Raw genomic sequence first — 15,411 nt, 5'->3', positions numbered from 1 at the left:
TGTGTTGCGGTAAGTTAATATAAATAGTTCAGATTTAGTTGGACAGTACATTGAGACCCAGTTTCTAGGAAACTTATTAAATCTAATGTATCATTAAATCTATAGGTTAATAATGGTTCTAGAAACCGGGTCTGAGATTGAAAAATACATCTAGATTGAAGCTGAAGTAATAAAATTATCCACATTCAACAATAACTTTTTATTACTTCTATTTACTTATTCACAGTCCTTCATATCTATAAAGAATGTTTTAAGCTTAGCTAAGGCTCTACTTCTATGAGAAATTTCATTTTTCTTATCCTTTGGCATTTCAGCAAATGTTTTGGTGTAGCCATCCGGTTGGAAACAAGAATCCCATCCAAATGTTTCTGGTCCCCTCGAGTCGACTATAAGGCCCGGGCATTCTCCTTTGAACAATTTCACCTCGGAATCTTCGCTCTCAGTATATGCAAATGTACAAACAGCTTTCGCTGTCTTATCCTCCCAGCTGTCAAGTAACCGAGGAAGTTTCTGGACTCCCAGGTTTTGGAGGAACCATTTGATGTATGGCCCTGAAAGAATAAAAGTGATTTAATAATTAAATAGATTATGTATGACTCAGAAACAGAATTAGGGAGCCCACATGTTTAATATTTAGAACTTGACGTGAATTCCAGGTGAGCTCATGAGAAATTTCTCATATCAGATAAGATCATAACAAATGTCAAATAAGCTTCACGAGGATAAATCAAAACTCGATTAACTTTTTGTTGGAATTAAGAGTTGGTAGTCGTGTTTGTTGAGGTCCACAGAACTTGTGATGATACATCTCAACTGTATCATATAAGTGTGATGCTAATGGTATAAGCATTCTTGACAAGACTATTACTAGTCTCCTACAAACGTATATTAAGACTGAGACTCACTTTAAACTGTAAATTTTCGGTTTTATACTTTAATACCTTCTTCTTCATCCATTACCCACAATTGTGGGATCGAAAGCGTCAAAAAACTCAAAACACTTATTTCAACACATACTGTAATCGTTCACTGCAAAATTAAAGTGCACATAAACTGCTGAAATTCACTGCAGAATGAAAGTGCAGTACGTTGATCAGTATTTTAAGATCTGCCATCTGCTATGTATAAAAAATGTGTTGAGAATAATTGATTAATTTGTAATTTTTGGAAGGAAGCTGAAAAGTGCTTGATGCTCTTTGGAGGAGGATTCACACAAAAGATGAAGCATCTTCCATCCATCCAGCCAACTAACCGAATTCTAGGGCTTACCTTGAAGCACTTTCAGAGGCAATATTGGCGTCATCTAGACCTGGCAATTAGTGTCCAATACTGAAATTTCGTCTATTGACAAAATATTAGGAATTATTTCTGAATTCAAGATTTTGCTTACCCGGAAGACCGCCAAATGCATTAAAACAAAGACATGTATCTTCTATTATCACAGGTCCTTTGATAATCCTTGCTGCTTCCTTACATTTTAATATACAAATTTCATCAATTTCTCCCTGGAATTCTGGTAGATCTATACTTCTATTTGCAAGCTGGAAAAAGATAAGCACTAGATGAGAAGAGCTTGGTAAAAGAAAAACAGAATATATTATTAAATGTGCTTAGCTTATTTACTAAGAATGTAAATAAAATCAATAGATTAGTTTTTACTAAAATGATGCTAAATAGAACTACTACACAAGTAAGTCTCAAGTGCAATCACTCATTCAATGAAATATTTAAAAAAATGTAGGCCTAACGTGGTTTTTGTTAAGTGATTTTAAATGACATGAAAATGAAGTCTGCTTCTCAAAGTAGAGGGAGACAAGTTTTTAAACTGATTAGGCCTAACTTGAAACTAATAACAAAATTTAATGGTTTAGCTACCTAGTTGAAGGGATTTTGCTATTTTCAAGAACAATTTTTTTATTTTTGTTGGTTGATTATATTTCAATTAATTATTGTCAAGATGTTGTATTATTATATAACTATCACACATTCAACTGATTGTTTACGGTATTCATATATAAAACAGATTTTTCCTAGCTTGTATCAGCCAAAAAAAAACAGACAAACTTATCTTGAATGTCCTGAACATTTGTAAGGATTCAATAATATTGATGACGGTAAGTAGAAGTGGCTTAGTTAATCTAATAATGTATAAGTAGCCTACTTGCTAGCCTATGTTTGGAATGAATTTGTATACAAGACTTACATTGAATGGTAACTGATTACCCAGTATTGCAGTAACTTCCTCAAGCTTTTTTACATTACCAGTAACAAACACTACAGTTTTTGACATTTCACCCACCACTCTTCTAAACATTACCAACAACCAATGTGGAATTTAAAATCCAGTTGGATTTGATTCTACCGGACCGGAATGGATTGACAACAGATAAAAATCTGAGGAGTCTGTAGAAAAAGAGGGGTGGGTATAAACTGTTCGACTGGAGAGCTTGTCGACAGTCAAAAATGTAAACAAAGATAAACTTGAGTGGAACGATAGGATCGTTCCACGTTTCCACTCTGTAAAAGCTTTACACTTCTCGGTTTAAAGGTTATGTTAACACTGTTTATTGCTTACATGCTTACAGTGCGTTCACATTTTATTTATTATTATTATTTGAACTCACTTCAAGTTACAAATTAAAGGTATGCTAACTGATTTAAAACTTAACATACTTATATGAAAATAATTTAAAACAATATATATTTAATACGTTACGTAGAGCTAGCTAAAAGAAAAGTTTGAATCATTTTCACATTTATTTGTATTAATGTATAAAATAAATTATGTAGAAGATTATTTAGATAGGCTGTATTTATTGTAGCTACAATAATAAAGTAGATTCTTTGTTAGTAGTACAGCAACTTAAAATAATTTATTATGAATTAAAAATGTAGGCCCATTATGGAAACTAATCACTAACCTAATCACCGGTTTCACTTTGTTAAAACATTATTATTCTAGTACATTCTTATCAGTAATAATTGCATTGCTTATCTTGTTATAAACTTCACAAAATTTCAATTAGATGTACTTTGTGTAATTTTTGAAATGCAATAATGCACTTCAAAACGCTGTTTTTAGCCTTATCTTTGGCGTAATTTTAATAGGCAATGTTACCGGTATTTGGAAACATTGCATTATTAAAAAAAAACTGGAAGAATAGGTAAAGAATGAAATCGGGTAATAGCAATATTCTATTTTTACTAAAATGATTATTACAGACAGATGATTTGTTACAATGTTATTTTTCTCATATTTGTTTGATAAATTTTATATTAATAATCTCTAATTAATGTTAGTTGCACAGAAGCCGGCTAAATTTTAACCGTGATTAATTTCACGAGAACCAATCAGAAAAGGCATTTTTTATAAGACGGTTTGTCTGATAGGCTCTCCTGGAATTAATCACGATTAAAATTTAACCGGCTTTTGGCACTTAGTCATGATTTAACAATGAAACAGACAATCCTTTTTCATGTATTGTTGTGATTGAATGGAATTCAGTTTACTCAGTGGATAAGTTATTATTTAAAGGTATTTTATATTGTATTAATTCAACATTGTGTTTGTAAAAGCTCTTGATTTAATAAAAGCATTATTATTGTTATTAAATGGTTATTTTTTATCACGGCTAAGTATTAGCTAAAATCTGGTTGAATTGATTATAAATGTGTAGGTATTACCTATACCAGACTTGTAATAATCTATACCTTTTTAAATTTCAAGAAAGTATCAATTGTAATAATTGAGAATAGACATTTGTATTTTAGAAGTTATCACATCATGTAATATTAAGAATAGTAAATTGTATTTGAGAAAGTATGAATTCAATTTGAGATGCGGTAATAAGATTTGTTAGTCAGAAGTTTCTGTTTTAATTAAGAAATCTGATTGAAAATCCAGTTGATCTTGTTCATGAATTAAAATTCATGCAAAGAATGCAAGTATGGAATATGACGTTGGACAAGTGGATTATTTTCTAATCTTCAATTAACAATTTCCCAAGTAACTTACATCTTACTATTTCTCAATTACAATTCACAATTCCTAATTACAATTGACAGCTTCCCAAATAAAATTCAAAATTTGTAAAAATATTCATTTTCAAAAGGGTAAAAATATGATATTCAAAGTTAAATATACCGTATCTCTACCAATAAGAGTCAATCATAGGTACGGTATTGGAAACTATGAGCCGAATCTGCAATAACTGGATCTGAATAAACTGCTTGACTTGCCAGATTAGACATCCTATGTGTAATGAAAGTTTCATCCTAAATGAAAGTATCAGACAACTCCATAATTCATATCAGAAATATTCTTAGTAATATTTAAGGCAGTTTTGCTACTATTTGGTGGTATCCGTTGGAAGGCTTTTCAGTGGCTAGCTAAAGCTGCGTCTACACCAAAGTTATTAACAAAATGTTTATTTTTCCTTCCTCATAGATTCTATTAGATTGAACATACTGTAGCTTATCATACAAATGATGTGCCTATGTGTTTGTCAAGATCCGTTTAATCTAATAGAATCTATAAGGACGGAAAAATAAACATTTTGTTAATAACTTTGGTATAAACGCAGCTTTAGAAGACCGACCGAGGTGATTATTGATAAACAAGTCATACGGTGATCAAACTAGAAAGATTTCTAGGCCTTTGAAGCACTTGACGAGCCAATCCTGTTAATTTATCAATCAATAATATTGATTATTTATTATTTTACAAAGGCGACTTTGTAGAAGTATTGTAAGCCTAGGTGATGATGATGAGATGAATGATAATACAATGAAGGTGGAGTTATGAATGAATAAAAATGATAGGTTATGCTATCCTCTTGAATTGATTTGAGTTATTTTTTCAATCCAGAAATAAAACTAAAAATTTTTATTTGATTAAAAACCGAATATAATAGAATGATGACATTCAATAAACTCTCAAAACTTGAAGATATTGAGTTATTAAGAAAAATTTTGAACCAGAAATAAACCACAAACTAATTATGACATTTTTTTCAAATCGGGCAACTTGAAAAACTTTTGTATTTCAGAAAAATAAGAGTTTTTTTAAATAAATATCCTTATTTACAATATTGACTATTCAATGGGTAAAATTATTCAAAGTTCCTACTTTAGGGAGTGTCTCACATCTTCGACTGCATATTCCTACCAGACAAACAGAAACAAAAGTAGGACTTTGTGATGTTCATGAACATGGGACGTTGTCACAGCATTGCGTTTACATTGCAGGCTGATACACAGGCAGTCGAGTCATAAATAAACATGACCTAATAAATTGTATTTTATTTGGTTCAAAGGTAAAAGAAAATGTGTGGGAGTTTATGTTTTGGCTTTTAAATGGCAATATGTTACTGCTGGCAAGCAGCTGGAGCAAATAATTGAAAATGCACGTCCACGATATAGAATCAATGTGTCTAAAAGCTACTTCAAGTTTTGGTTGTACAATAAAAATTCTAACAAGTTTTTATCGAACGTCCAAAGTCTAACTACACACACATCAATTTTTGAATGAACAATTTTTTTTCGTCCTTATAAACTCTACCAGGAGCTTGACAAACTCATGATCACATCATAATATATGTTTGTCAAATTTTGTTCAATTTAATCAAATTTATTAGGATGGCATAAAAAAGTTCAAAAATTGATGTGTGTGTTACTAGACTTAAGACTTATTCACACAACATATTCCCAAACTTTCATAATAATTTATTGGTCTAGTAGTTTCTCAATCACATATAAACACTCATTTGTCTTTTTCTTTAGGGCTTTTTGTAATATAAATAGAAATACAAATCTCAGTACTCTTTTAAATTATTTTATCACAACATGATTCGTACATTAAATGCCATTTTCAAGTCTGAAACATTCAGATTCATTTTCAAACTTGAAAATGGTATTTAATATCTGAATCATGTTGTGATAAAATAATTTAAAAGGGTACTGAGGTTTGTATTTCAATCTATATTTAAACATTCATTTATATTTTTCATTTTTATATTTTATCCAAGTTGTATTATAATTATTGTGTGATTAAAAAATAAAGTGATAGATTTTATAAATTAAATAGTAAGCACTATTATTCACATTAGTCCAATCATATTTTCTTATGACTCTCAATCTATTTCTTGAATATTCCAATGCTGTCTGCTGTACATTATAATTTTTATAACTTTAGTCGAGTCAGATCTGTAATGCAGGAGGAGTAGGTGGGCGAGGAGGAAGAGGAGGAGGCGAAGGAGAAGGTAGAAGAGTGAGAGGAGGAGTTGAGGAGGAGGGGGAATAGTTAGAGGAGGAGGAAGAGTAGGGTGAGGAGGAGGAGGAAGAGAAGGGTGGGGAGGAGTAGGTGGGGGAGAAGGAGGGGTTGATGAGGAGGTGAAGGAGGAGTAGTTGGGGGAGGAGGAGGAGTAGGTGGAGGGTTGAGGAGGTGATGGAGGAGGTCAAGAAGGAGAAGGAGTAGGAGGAGGAGGAGGAGGCTTGAGTTACTATAATTCATCTCAAGTTTATAAACACTTCAAAGACTTAATATAGAATATTTATATATGGTTTAGTTTATAATAAAGGTTTGTGTTAAAGTTGGTGTCGTGTGAACAGAGGTTTGAGCAAACTTGGCTCAAAGCCTTATTGTAATAAACCACTATCACAATAAACCTCGGTTTAGGACTATGATTTGAAATCCATATGTGATATGAATTTGGATTTAACCTACCACATTGTGATGTATTATTATTTTGAAATTGATCAGCTGACTAGTAGTTCAATGAACAGTAGACCTCGCGCAGTTCAAAACCACAGCCTCTTGTAATACTGTCCATGAGAGTGAATTATGTCCTGTCCTTACGTGTCCGTGTCCGTGTAGTTATATAATAATTATAGTTTTACAATTAAAAAGGAAAACAGAAGAAAATAATAACGAACTTAATTAAATATTCTCAACGATTCAGTATAACTAATAAGATTAGAAGAGAACAGTATTTTAGTTAGATTCAGGTAAGTTAGTGAAGGGGTATAAAAAGGGGTATGAAAAATATGTTTATACAAAGAAATAAGAAACAGTTGAAAGAAGAAAGAGTTGGTAGAGCTCAAAAATAATAATTTAATCATCAATTGAGCAGCATAATTTTTCACAAGATTTTTTTCACCAAGAAGTCTTTTTCTATTGCATGGAACATGGCAATTTTTCAAATTGCTGAAATCTGGCATGAATATTATTATTTAGAATTCCATATAATAAATTAAATGCTCTTAAGCTGCGTTTACACCAAAGTTATTAACAATATCTTGATAACTTAATCCTTATAGATTTCATCAGATTGAACATAACTTATCATAGTTACACATGATGATCATATGAGTTTGTCAAGTTCCGTTCAATCTAATAGAATCTATAAGGATTGAGTTATTAGCATTTTGTTAACAACTTTGGTGTAAACGTGGCTTAAAGGATTTTCTGGTTTTTAAGTCTTGGACTTCAAATGTTGACCTCGAAGTTTCAGTGGAAAAGGATATTGGACAAAATGTTTCATACTTTTTCAAATAAAGATAACACAATAACCTTCCTGAATTTATTAAAAATCAATAAGAAGTCCTGAAGTCGGATAAAGAATATTATTTGCTAGTAGCAGTCACCGTGTCCAACTTAATATCACTGCAAAATTTCATGACCATTGGTCGAACGGTCTAGGAGGAGTATCCCAACAAATAATAACAATTTCATGTATAAGAGCTTTGCTCACCTTCGGCTCGCTCAGAAATTAGAAATGGAAAATAAAAATTTACATGGATAAGGCGGAGCACCTGCAATTCTTAAGGTGCGTACAGATATACGCGCAGCGAACATGAGCAATTCACTTTTAATCAGCTAATAATAATAATAATGTCGAGTTACCTGGCTGGCTCAGGTCTGGTGACAGAGTTTTCAGGTCGCAACTGATCAATTTCAGGGCCTCTGACATGACCTAACGACTGCTTTTTAGGCAGCCTGGACCGATGACTTAACGTGTCCATCCGAAACAGCTGATGCCAAGCTTTTTATATCTGTATCTATCTGTTTCTGTGAAAATACAGATATAGTCAGCTGATTAAAAGTGAATTGTTCATGTTCGCGGCGCGTATATATGTACGCACCTTCACAGATATGGCACTTGTGGCAGGTGATGATCTTACCAATGTCAATTTATATTATGAGCTTGATCAAAATTGTTGGAGTGGTTTTTGAGAAAACCGCGGTTTTTTATATAATTTTGATAGAACTTTGAATCGCAACTATTATAAATGCTGAATAAATGCTATATTTTATTTTGAAATTGATCAGCTGACTAGTAGTTCAATGAACAGTAGACCTCGCGCAGTTCAAAACCACAGCCTCTTGTAATACTGTCCATCAGAGTGAATTATGTCCTGTCCTTACGTGTCCGTGTCCGTGTAGTTATATAATAATTATAGTTTTACAATTAAAAAGGAAAACAGAAGAAAATAATAACGAACTTAATTAAATATTCTCAACGATTCAGTATAACTAATAAGATTAGAAGAGAACAGTATTTTAGTTAGATTCAGGTAAGTTAGTGAAGGGGTATAAAAAGGGGTATGAAAAATATGTTTATACAAAGAAATAAGAAACAGTTGAAAGAAGAAAGAGTTGGTAGAGCTCAAAAATAATAATTTAATCATCAATTGAGCAGCATAATTTTTCACAAGATTTTTTTCACCAAGAAGTCTTTTTCTATTGCATGGAACATGGCAATTTTTCAAATTGCTGAAATCTGGCATGAATATTATTATTTAGAATTCCATATAATAAATTAAATGCTCTTAAGCTGCGTTTACACCAAAGTTATTAACAATATCTTGATAACTTAATCCTTATAGATTTCATCAGATTGAACATAACTTATCATAGTTACACATGATGATCATATGAGTTTGTCAAGTTCCGTTCAATCTAATAGAATCTATAAGGATTGAGTTATTAGCATTTTGTTAACAACTTTGGTGTAAACGTGGCTTAAAGGATTTTCTGGTTTTTAAGTCTTGGACTTCAAATGTTGACCTCGAAGTTTCAGTGGAAAAGGATATTGGACAAAATGTTTCATACTTTTTCAAATAAAGATAACACAATAACCTTCCTGAATTTATTAAAAATCAATAAGAAGTCCTGAAGTCGGATAAAGAATATTATTTGCTAGTAGCAGTCACCGTGTCCAACTTAATATCACTGCAAAATTTCATGACCATTGGTCGAACGGTCTAGGAGGAGTATCCCAACAAATAATAACAATTTCATGTATAAGAGCTTTGCTCACCTTCGGCTCGCTCAGAAATTAGAAATGGAAAATAAAAATTTACATGGATAAGGCGGAGCACCTGCAATTCTTAAGGTGCGTACAGATATACGCGCAGCGAACATGAGCAATTCACTTTTAATCAGCTAATAATAATAATAATGTCGAGTTACCTGGCTGGCTCAGGTCTGGTGACAGAGTTTTCAGGTCGCAACTGATCAATTTCAGGGCCTCTGACATGACCTAACGACTGCTTTTTAGGCAGCCGGGACCGATGACTTAACGTGTCCATCCGAAACAGCTGATGCCAAGCTTTTTATATCTGTATCTATCTGTTTCTGTGAAAATACAGATATAGTCAGCTGATTAAAAGTGAATTGTTCATGTTCGCGGCGCGTATATCTGTACGCACCTTCACAGATATGGCACTTGTGGCAGGTGATGATCTTACCAATGTCAATTTATATTATGAGCTTGATCAAAATTGTTGGAGTGGTTTTTGAGAAAACCGCGGTTTTTTATATAATTTTGATAGAACTTTGAATCGCAACTATTATAAATGCTGAATAAATGCTATATTTTATGTTGAATTCATCTGAATGCAGGTACTGCTGGTGGCGGACATACAGAGATTTTTACAAGTGCATCCTTCTTTTTTCTCCATTCCTCAACATTGTCACCAACTGTCGGCTTTCTTTCTACAAAATTCTTGGGAACCCTTCTATTGAAAATCTTTGAAATAATGTAGACTGTTTCAAATAGAAAAATATTAGCTATGGTACATTAGTATATGGTTGGTTGGATTCAGAGACAGAATTCTTTCAGACGTATGCCCCTTATTAGCGTCTGTGCTCATATTGTTGCATTAGTGCGCCAAAAGTCATCTTTATCGTTGTGGACACTGACGAATTTATTAACCTGCTTGGCCTTCCCCAACACTGTCCACAAGACAACACTGATTAGCATGACCATGCTCGTAGCACGGAGTGCCCTTTCTACTTTTTTGTTTGAAGAGTAGGGTATTCATTTCGGCGCCATTCGCTCTATGTCTGCTTCTCTTTATTCGAGACCATGACATGTGACTTGTATCTCCATTATGGCATTTGTTTTTGACATCTTCACCCATCGACTAGCCGGTCTCACGTCAGCCTATATATATATATATATATATATATATATAATATATATATATATATATATATATATATATATATTATTATAAAGCCCACTTTCGATATATATATTATGTTTCAACTATTCAGGTTATTAAACCACGTGAAAAAACTCATTCCTGGTGAATTTCTCAATCGATATTATTATGAAGAAAATTTTCTGCAGTCAATATTATATTTCACTCACACTCATTTATAGAAGTACAGATAATTGTAATAATAAGCATATTTTAATACTCTGTTTAGAGGTAGATAATATTCTTCAATGTTGAATAGTCATAATGCTATATTATAATGCTGTAATTAAGCCTATTGAAGAATAACAAGATTACAGACACTATTGGTCAGTGTGAAGTTAGCAGTACATTTGTCAGAAGTACATTAGAAAACGATATTTCTGGATGCAGACACAATAGTTCTATAGTTCCTGATAGATATGAGCAATAGTTCCATTGATATAATGGAAAAAAATGATTTTGAAAGAATGCACTGCCAACTTCTAATAAAAATCCTATTCACCTCAGCAGTACACATAGAAACGCTTTCATGACTGTTACAATAGGAGATATGAATGTATAAGAAGCCACTTACATGACTGGTGGGTTCCAATCTATTAGTCTAAACCTTATTATATGCTAAAATCTTATCTATTATAAGCTAAACTAACGATCTATACAGTTTTCAACCAATTCCATTGATTAATGTAGTCTGTGGCTAGGGTGTGAAGTTGGCCCGGAAAATTTGAAGTTTCCAAAAATTTGGTATTCAGAAACCTAAACAAACGTCAAATTTGTCAAAACAAACTTAAACCAACGATCTAGACTATTTTCAACTAATTTTGTGAAAATTTCCGGGCTAGTGTGAAGTTGGCCCGGAAAATTTGAAGTTTCCAAAAATTTGGTATTCAGAAACCTAAACAAACGTCAAATTTGTCAAAACATACCTAAACTAACGCTAAACTAACGATCTATACAGTTTTCAACCAATTCCATTGATTAATGTAGTCTGTGGCTAGGGTGTGAAGTTGGCCCGGAAAATTTGAAACTTCCAAATTTGATATTTAGAAACCTAAATAAATGTCAAATTTGTCAAAACAAACTTAAACCAACGATCTAGACTATTTTCAACTAATTTTGTGAAAATTTCCGGGCTAGTGTGAAGTTGGCCCGGAAAATTTGAAACTTTCAAATTTGGTATTTAGAAACCCAAACAAACGTCAAATTTGTTAAAACAAACCTAAACTAATGCTAAACTAATGATTTATAACACTTTCATTGAGAGGGCTGACATCATCCGGGCCAACTTCGCAGACGTGCTAACTTCTGTTGAGAGCGTATCATGTACTTGTCGAGCGGAAATTATGAGGTAATATGATGGATGAACGTAATATGATGGCATGATGCGTTATCCTATTGGAATTCATCATATTTTAAAAATAGTTCTTCTCTGGAGGCTGCAAAGGACCTGGCTACTTACAACCATTCCGTCTTCTGGCAGCATCTTAGTTGAGCCCAAATTATGAAAGTTTAATGTGATAGCTGAAGACTTGATTCATAAATTCTCATCACAGTTTCCTTCAATAATTCTTACCTGGGGCAGCAAAGGACCTCATTACCTACATCCTTCTCCTCCGCTGACAGCATGATTTTTGATCCCAAACTATGAAAATGGTATAGAACTGAAGCCCAGAATTGTTTTCATTGATTCACACTTTTTTCCAATCTGGACGTAGTGGAGCTGGCCTGCCAAATTTGAAAACTTTTAAAGTCTCTCACGGTTGAATTTTTTGAGACAAATTATGAGAATAGTATAGGAATGGGCTCCATCGAATGAGACCAATATGAAAAATATTCAATATCACTTTATTTATGAATCTATAAAAGATATTAAATACTTCACACAGACACATAAATACATAATGCAGAATTCAAATAAAGTTCAGCATGATAATACAATTCAATAATTTGATAGTAGATGGTAAGGGAAAAAACCACTGGCGTGAGATGACTCTTGATCGCCAGTGTGAGTAGGAAAAAAATTAAATTTAAAGTTCTCTGAAATATCTTATACTAAACTACGGAACTCTCTTCCTTATTCATATTTTATACAGTGTATACAGGATATAGAACACATTATTCCATGGGAAATCGGATAAGAGAATAAGAAGTAATTTTGTCAATAACTTTACTATAAATAGTTACTATAATGACTCAATTTTTCCATTTTCTAACGATCTGACGGATTCTTCTCTTCAGATTCGTCACAGTCATAATCATCATCATCATCATCATCATCAGCTCTAAGAATTGAAATGTGTGACAAAAGCAGAAGGATGGGAAAGTCCTGTCTACCTGCCTGTTCTACGAATGACAGGTTTTTGAAATTCTATTTCCAGTAACTTGCATTCAATTTCCAACATGTGTTTCAAACTCTATTCACTGTTTACCATCCTATCTTCTCCCTACCTGAACTTGTCATTATTTTTAGTTTATTGACCTTTCTGCTGAAACTAAACAATTCTGACTGTTGGCTTCTTATTCACACTACATTTTGTATGTTGAAGTGAAGAGAGATAACTTTGTAGTTGAGAGGTCCAAAATTCGTTATAGAAGAAAATAAGGAGCCAAAATTCTGAAATGTCATGGGACAAGGTAAAAATATTTGTTGCTTAGAAGAATTTATTAAGTGGTGGCTTGTTATAGAGAGGCTCGACTGTATAGCAATTTGAATATGGTGTGCTTGTATAAACTGTATAGCAATAGGCCTATATAGATGTAGTAAATAATATATAATAAACAATATATAGGAACATAATTGACCGAGCAAAGTGAGGTCTAAGATTTAAGTCGACGGTTTTGCATTTCTCTTTATGTTTATAATTATGTTCCGCATTTACGGCGAAACGCGGTAAAAGATTTTCATGAAATTTGACAGGTACCTTTTTAAGTTGTGGGTCAACGTATATACAAGGCTTTTGGAAATTTTGCATTTCAAGGATAATATAAATGGAATAGGCGCATCCTTCATACACCAATATTAGAGTAAAAATCACACTAGAATATTATTCATCATAGATCAGCTGTCGAGAGGATTATAAATTGCATGCAATGACGCAAGCAATTTAATATATCAATGTAAATTGAAGAAAAACAGCTGTTGTTCGATTAATATCATCGATTAAATCTTTGTTGAATAAATGAATAAACGTAGGATCTCATAGGCCAGCTCAGAAAATTATGAGCTGCATAATCACGTCACCGTGGTTGGGAACCCAACTGAAATTTCGATCCTAGCATAAGTAAAACTGCAGGTCTATCAATTGACCGAGCAAAGTGAGGTCTAAGATTCAAGTCGACGGTTTGGCATTTCTCTTTATGTTTAAATGTTATGTAATTATGTTTAAACGGTGAAACGCGGTAATAGATTTTCATGCAATTTGACAGATATTCCTTTTCAAATTGCGCGTCGATGTATATACAAGGTTTTTGGAAATTTCAAGGATAATATAAAAGGAAAAAGGAGCCTCCTTCGTACGCCAATATATTAGAGTAAATATCAGACTATAGAATTATTCATCATAAATCAGCTGTCGAGTGGATTATAATAAATTGCATGCCATGACGCATATCTCAATGTAGCTTGGGAAAGAAATCAGCAGCTGTGTAGACTATTGATTGCATGCCTCATTGAATGCAATTTTTATGCACTATTAAATGAACTATTGATTGCGTGCAATAACGCATGCAATTAATAACTAAAATACCATAGTATTGGCTCTCAAATTTTCTCTGCTTTGAACTCGGGCTGTCCTGTTGCCAGTATGTCTTCAAGGAGATTAGCTTTTGATGTTAGCATTTTTGATACACCAACCCGAACAGCCATTAGCCGTTTTCACACCGATATCTTGCCGACACGACACGACAGGATAGAATTTACTCTGATGGACAGTATATGAGGTATATGTTCACAGAACTACTAGTATTATACTTCGGTCAAACCAAGTCTACACATATAATAACATAACATAATATATGTTAACATAATAAGTTCTTGTTGATCGTTGCTCATGCTTGAGAATATTAGCAATTTTTGTAAATTCGATTGATCGATCCAGCGCATGTGCATTGCTTCAAAGTATTAGCAATTATTTTAAGTTTAGGTTTCTCTGAACCACGCAGCGTTATTGTGGGTTCTGTCAACCGTGATACGCGAAAATCACGCGTGTGTGATAAAAAAGCGGGTGTTTTCTCTGACAGCAACCTCGCAGCGCGCGATTATATTTTCAGTCATAGGCAACATAGATGTCCAACATGTTGCTGTAGCTAATGATCTATTAATGAATTTTGTAAATGAAAACCCATTGAACTTTTTATTGACTGGGGATAAGAAGGGTTTTCTATAATTGTGATTACCAGGCATCTGTTTGATAAAGATACCAAGTTTAGGGAATATTTTAGGCTTTCAATACATTTTGTTTTATGAGGTACTGTTCTGTGAATAGTAGACCTCGCGCAGTTATAAACCACAGCCTCCTCTAATACTGTCCATCAGAGTAAATTCTGTCCTGTGCTGTTGTGTCAGTGGCATATCCAGGGGGGATATGAGGATGTATCCCCCCCCCCAGCGAAATGAGACCTACATTTATTTCGTGGCCCATTCAGCAACTACTTAGTTAGCTTTCTTTATATTGTATGAGTCGAACAAATATCTAGGAGATGAGAGAATAGCACAATGATAATTATGAAATTATAAGCTAGACAGTGAATGGTCTAGTATATATATATGGACTGAGATAGCATGAAAATAAAAAGATAGCACTTTAAAGTGAGTCAATTTTGTTACTTTTCACCATCTATTATTTTGAAGAAATTCAATGTAGCTTATATTTTTTCAGAGTTGATCATAGTTTATTGAGTTTCAAGTATGTGGTTGAGAAGACA

The 15,411-nt window shown here is 33.0% G+C and overlaps 1 protein-coding gene across 1 annotated transcript; it reads right to left on the bottom strand.

The window, feature by feature from the left end:
* Window positions 1-180: 180 nt before the first annotated feature.
* On the bottom strand, window positions 181-2,420 carry LOC111059233 (inosine triphosphate pyrophosphatase). Its single transcript, XM_022346856.2, has 3 exons — window positions 2,204-2,420; window positions 1,391-1,541; window positions 181-551 (listed from the first exon to the last, which is right to left on the bottom strand). The coding sequence occupies exons 1-3, from the start codon at window positions 2,312-2,314 to the stop codon at window positions 217-219; spliced, it is 597 nt and encodes a 198-aa protein (XP_022202548.1). The 5' UTR covers window positions 2,315-2,420; the 3' UTR covers window positions 181-216.
* Between the last annotated feature and the right edge of the window lie 12,991 nt (window positions 2,421-15,411).

This window comes from Nilaparvata lugens, chromosome 3 (genome assembly GCF_014356525.2).
Source record: "Nilaparvata lugens isolate BPH chromosome 3, ASM1435652v1, whole genome shotgun sequence".
Taxonomy (NCBI): Eukaryota; Metazoa; Arthropoda; class Insecta; order Hemiptera; family Delphacidae; genus Nilaparvata; species Nilaparvata lugens.
The sequence above is the reverse complement of the archived record's forward strand: the minus strand, read 5'-3'. Positions and strand labels throughout refer to the sequence as shown.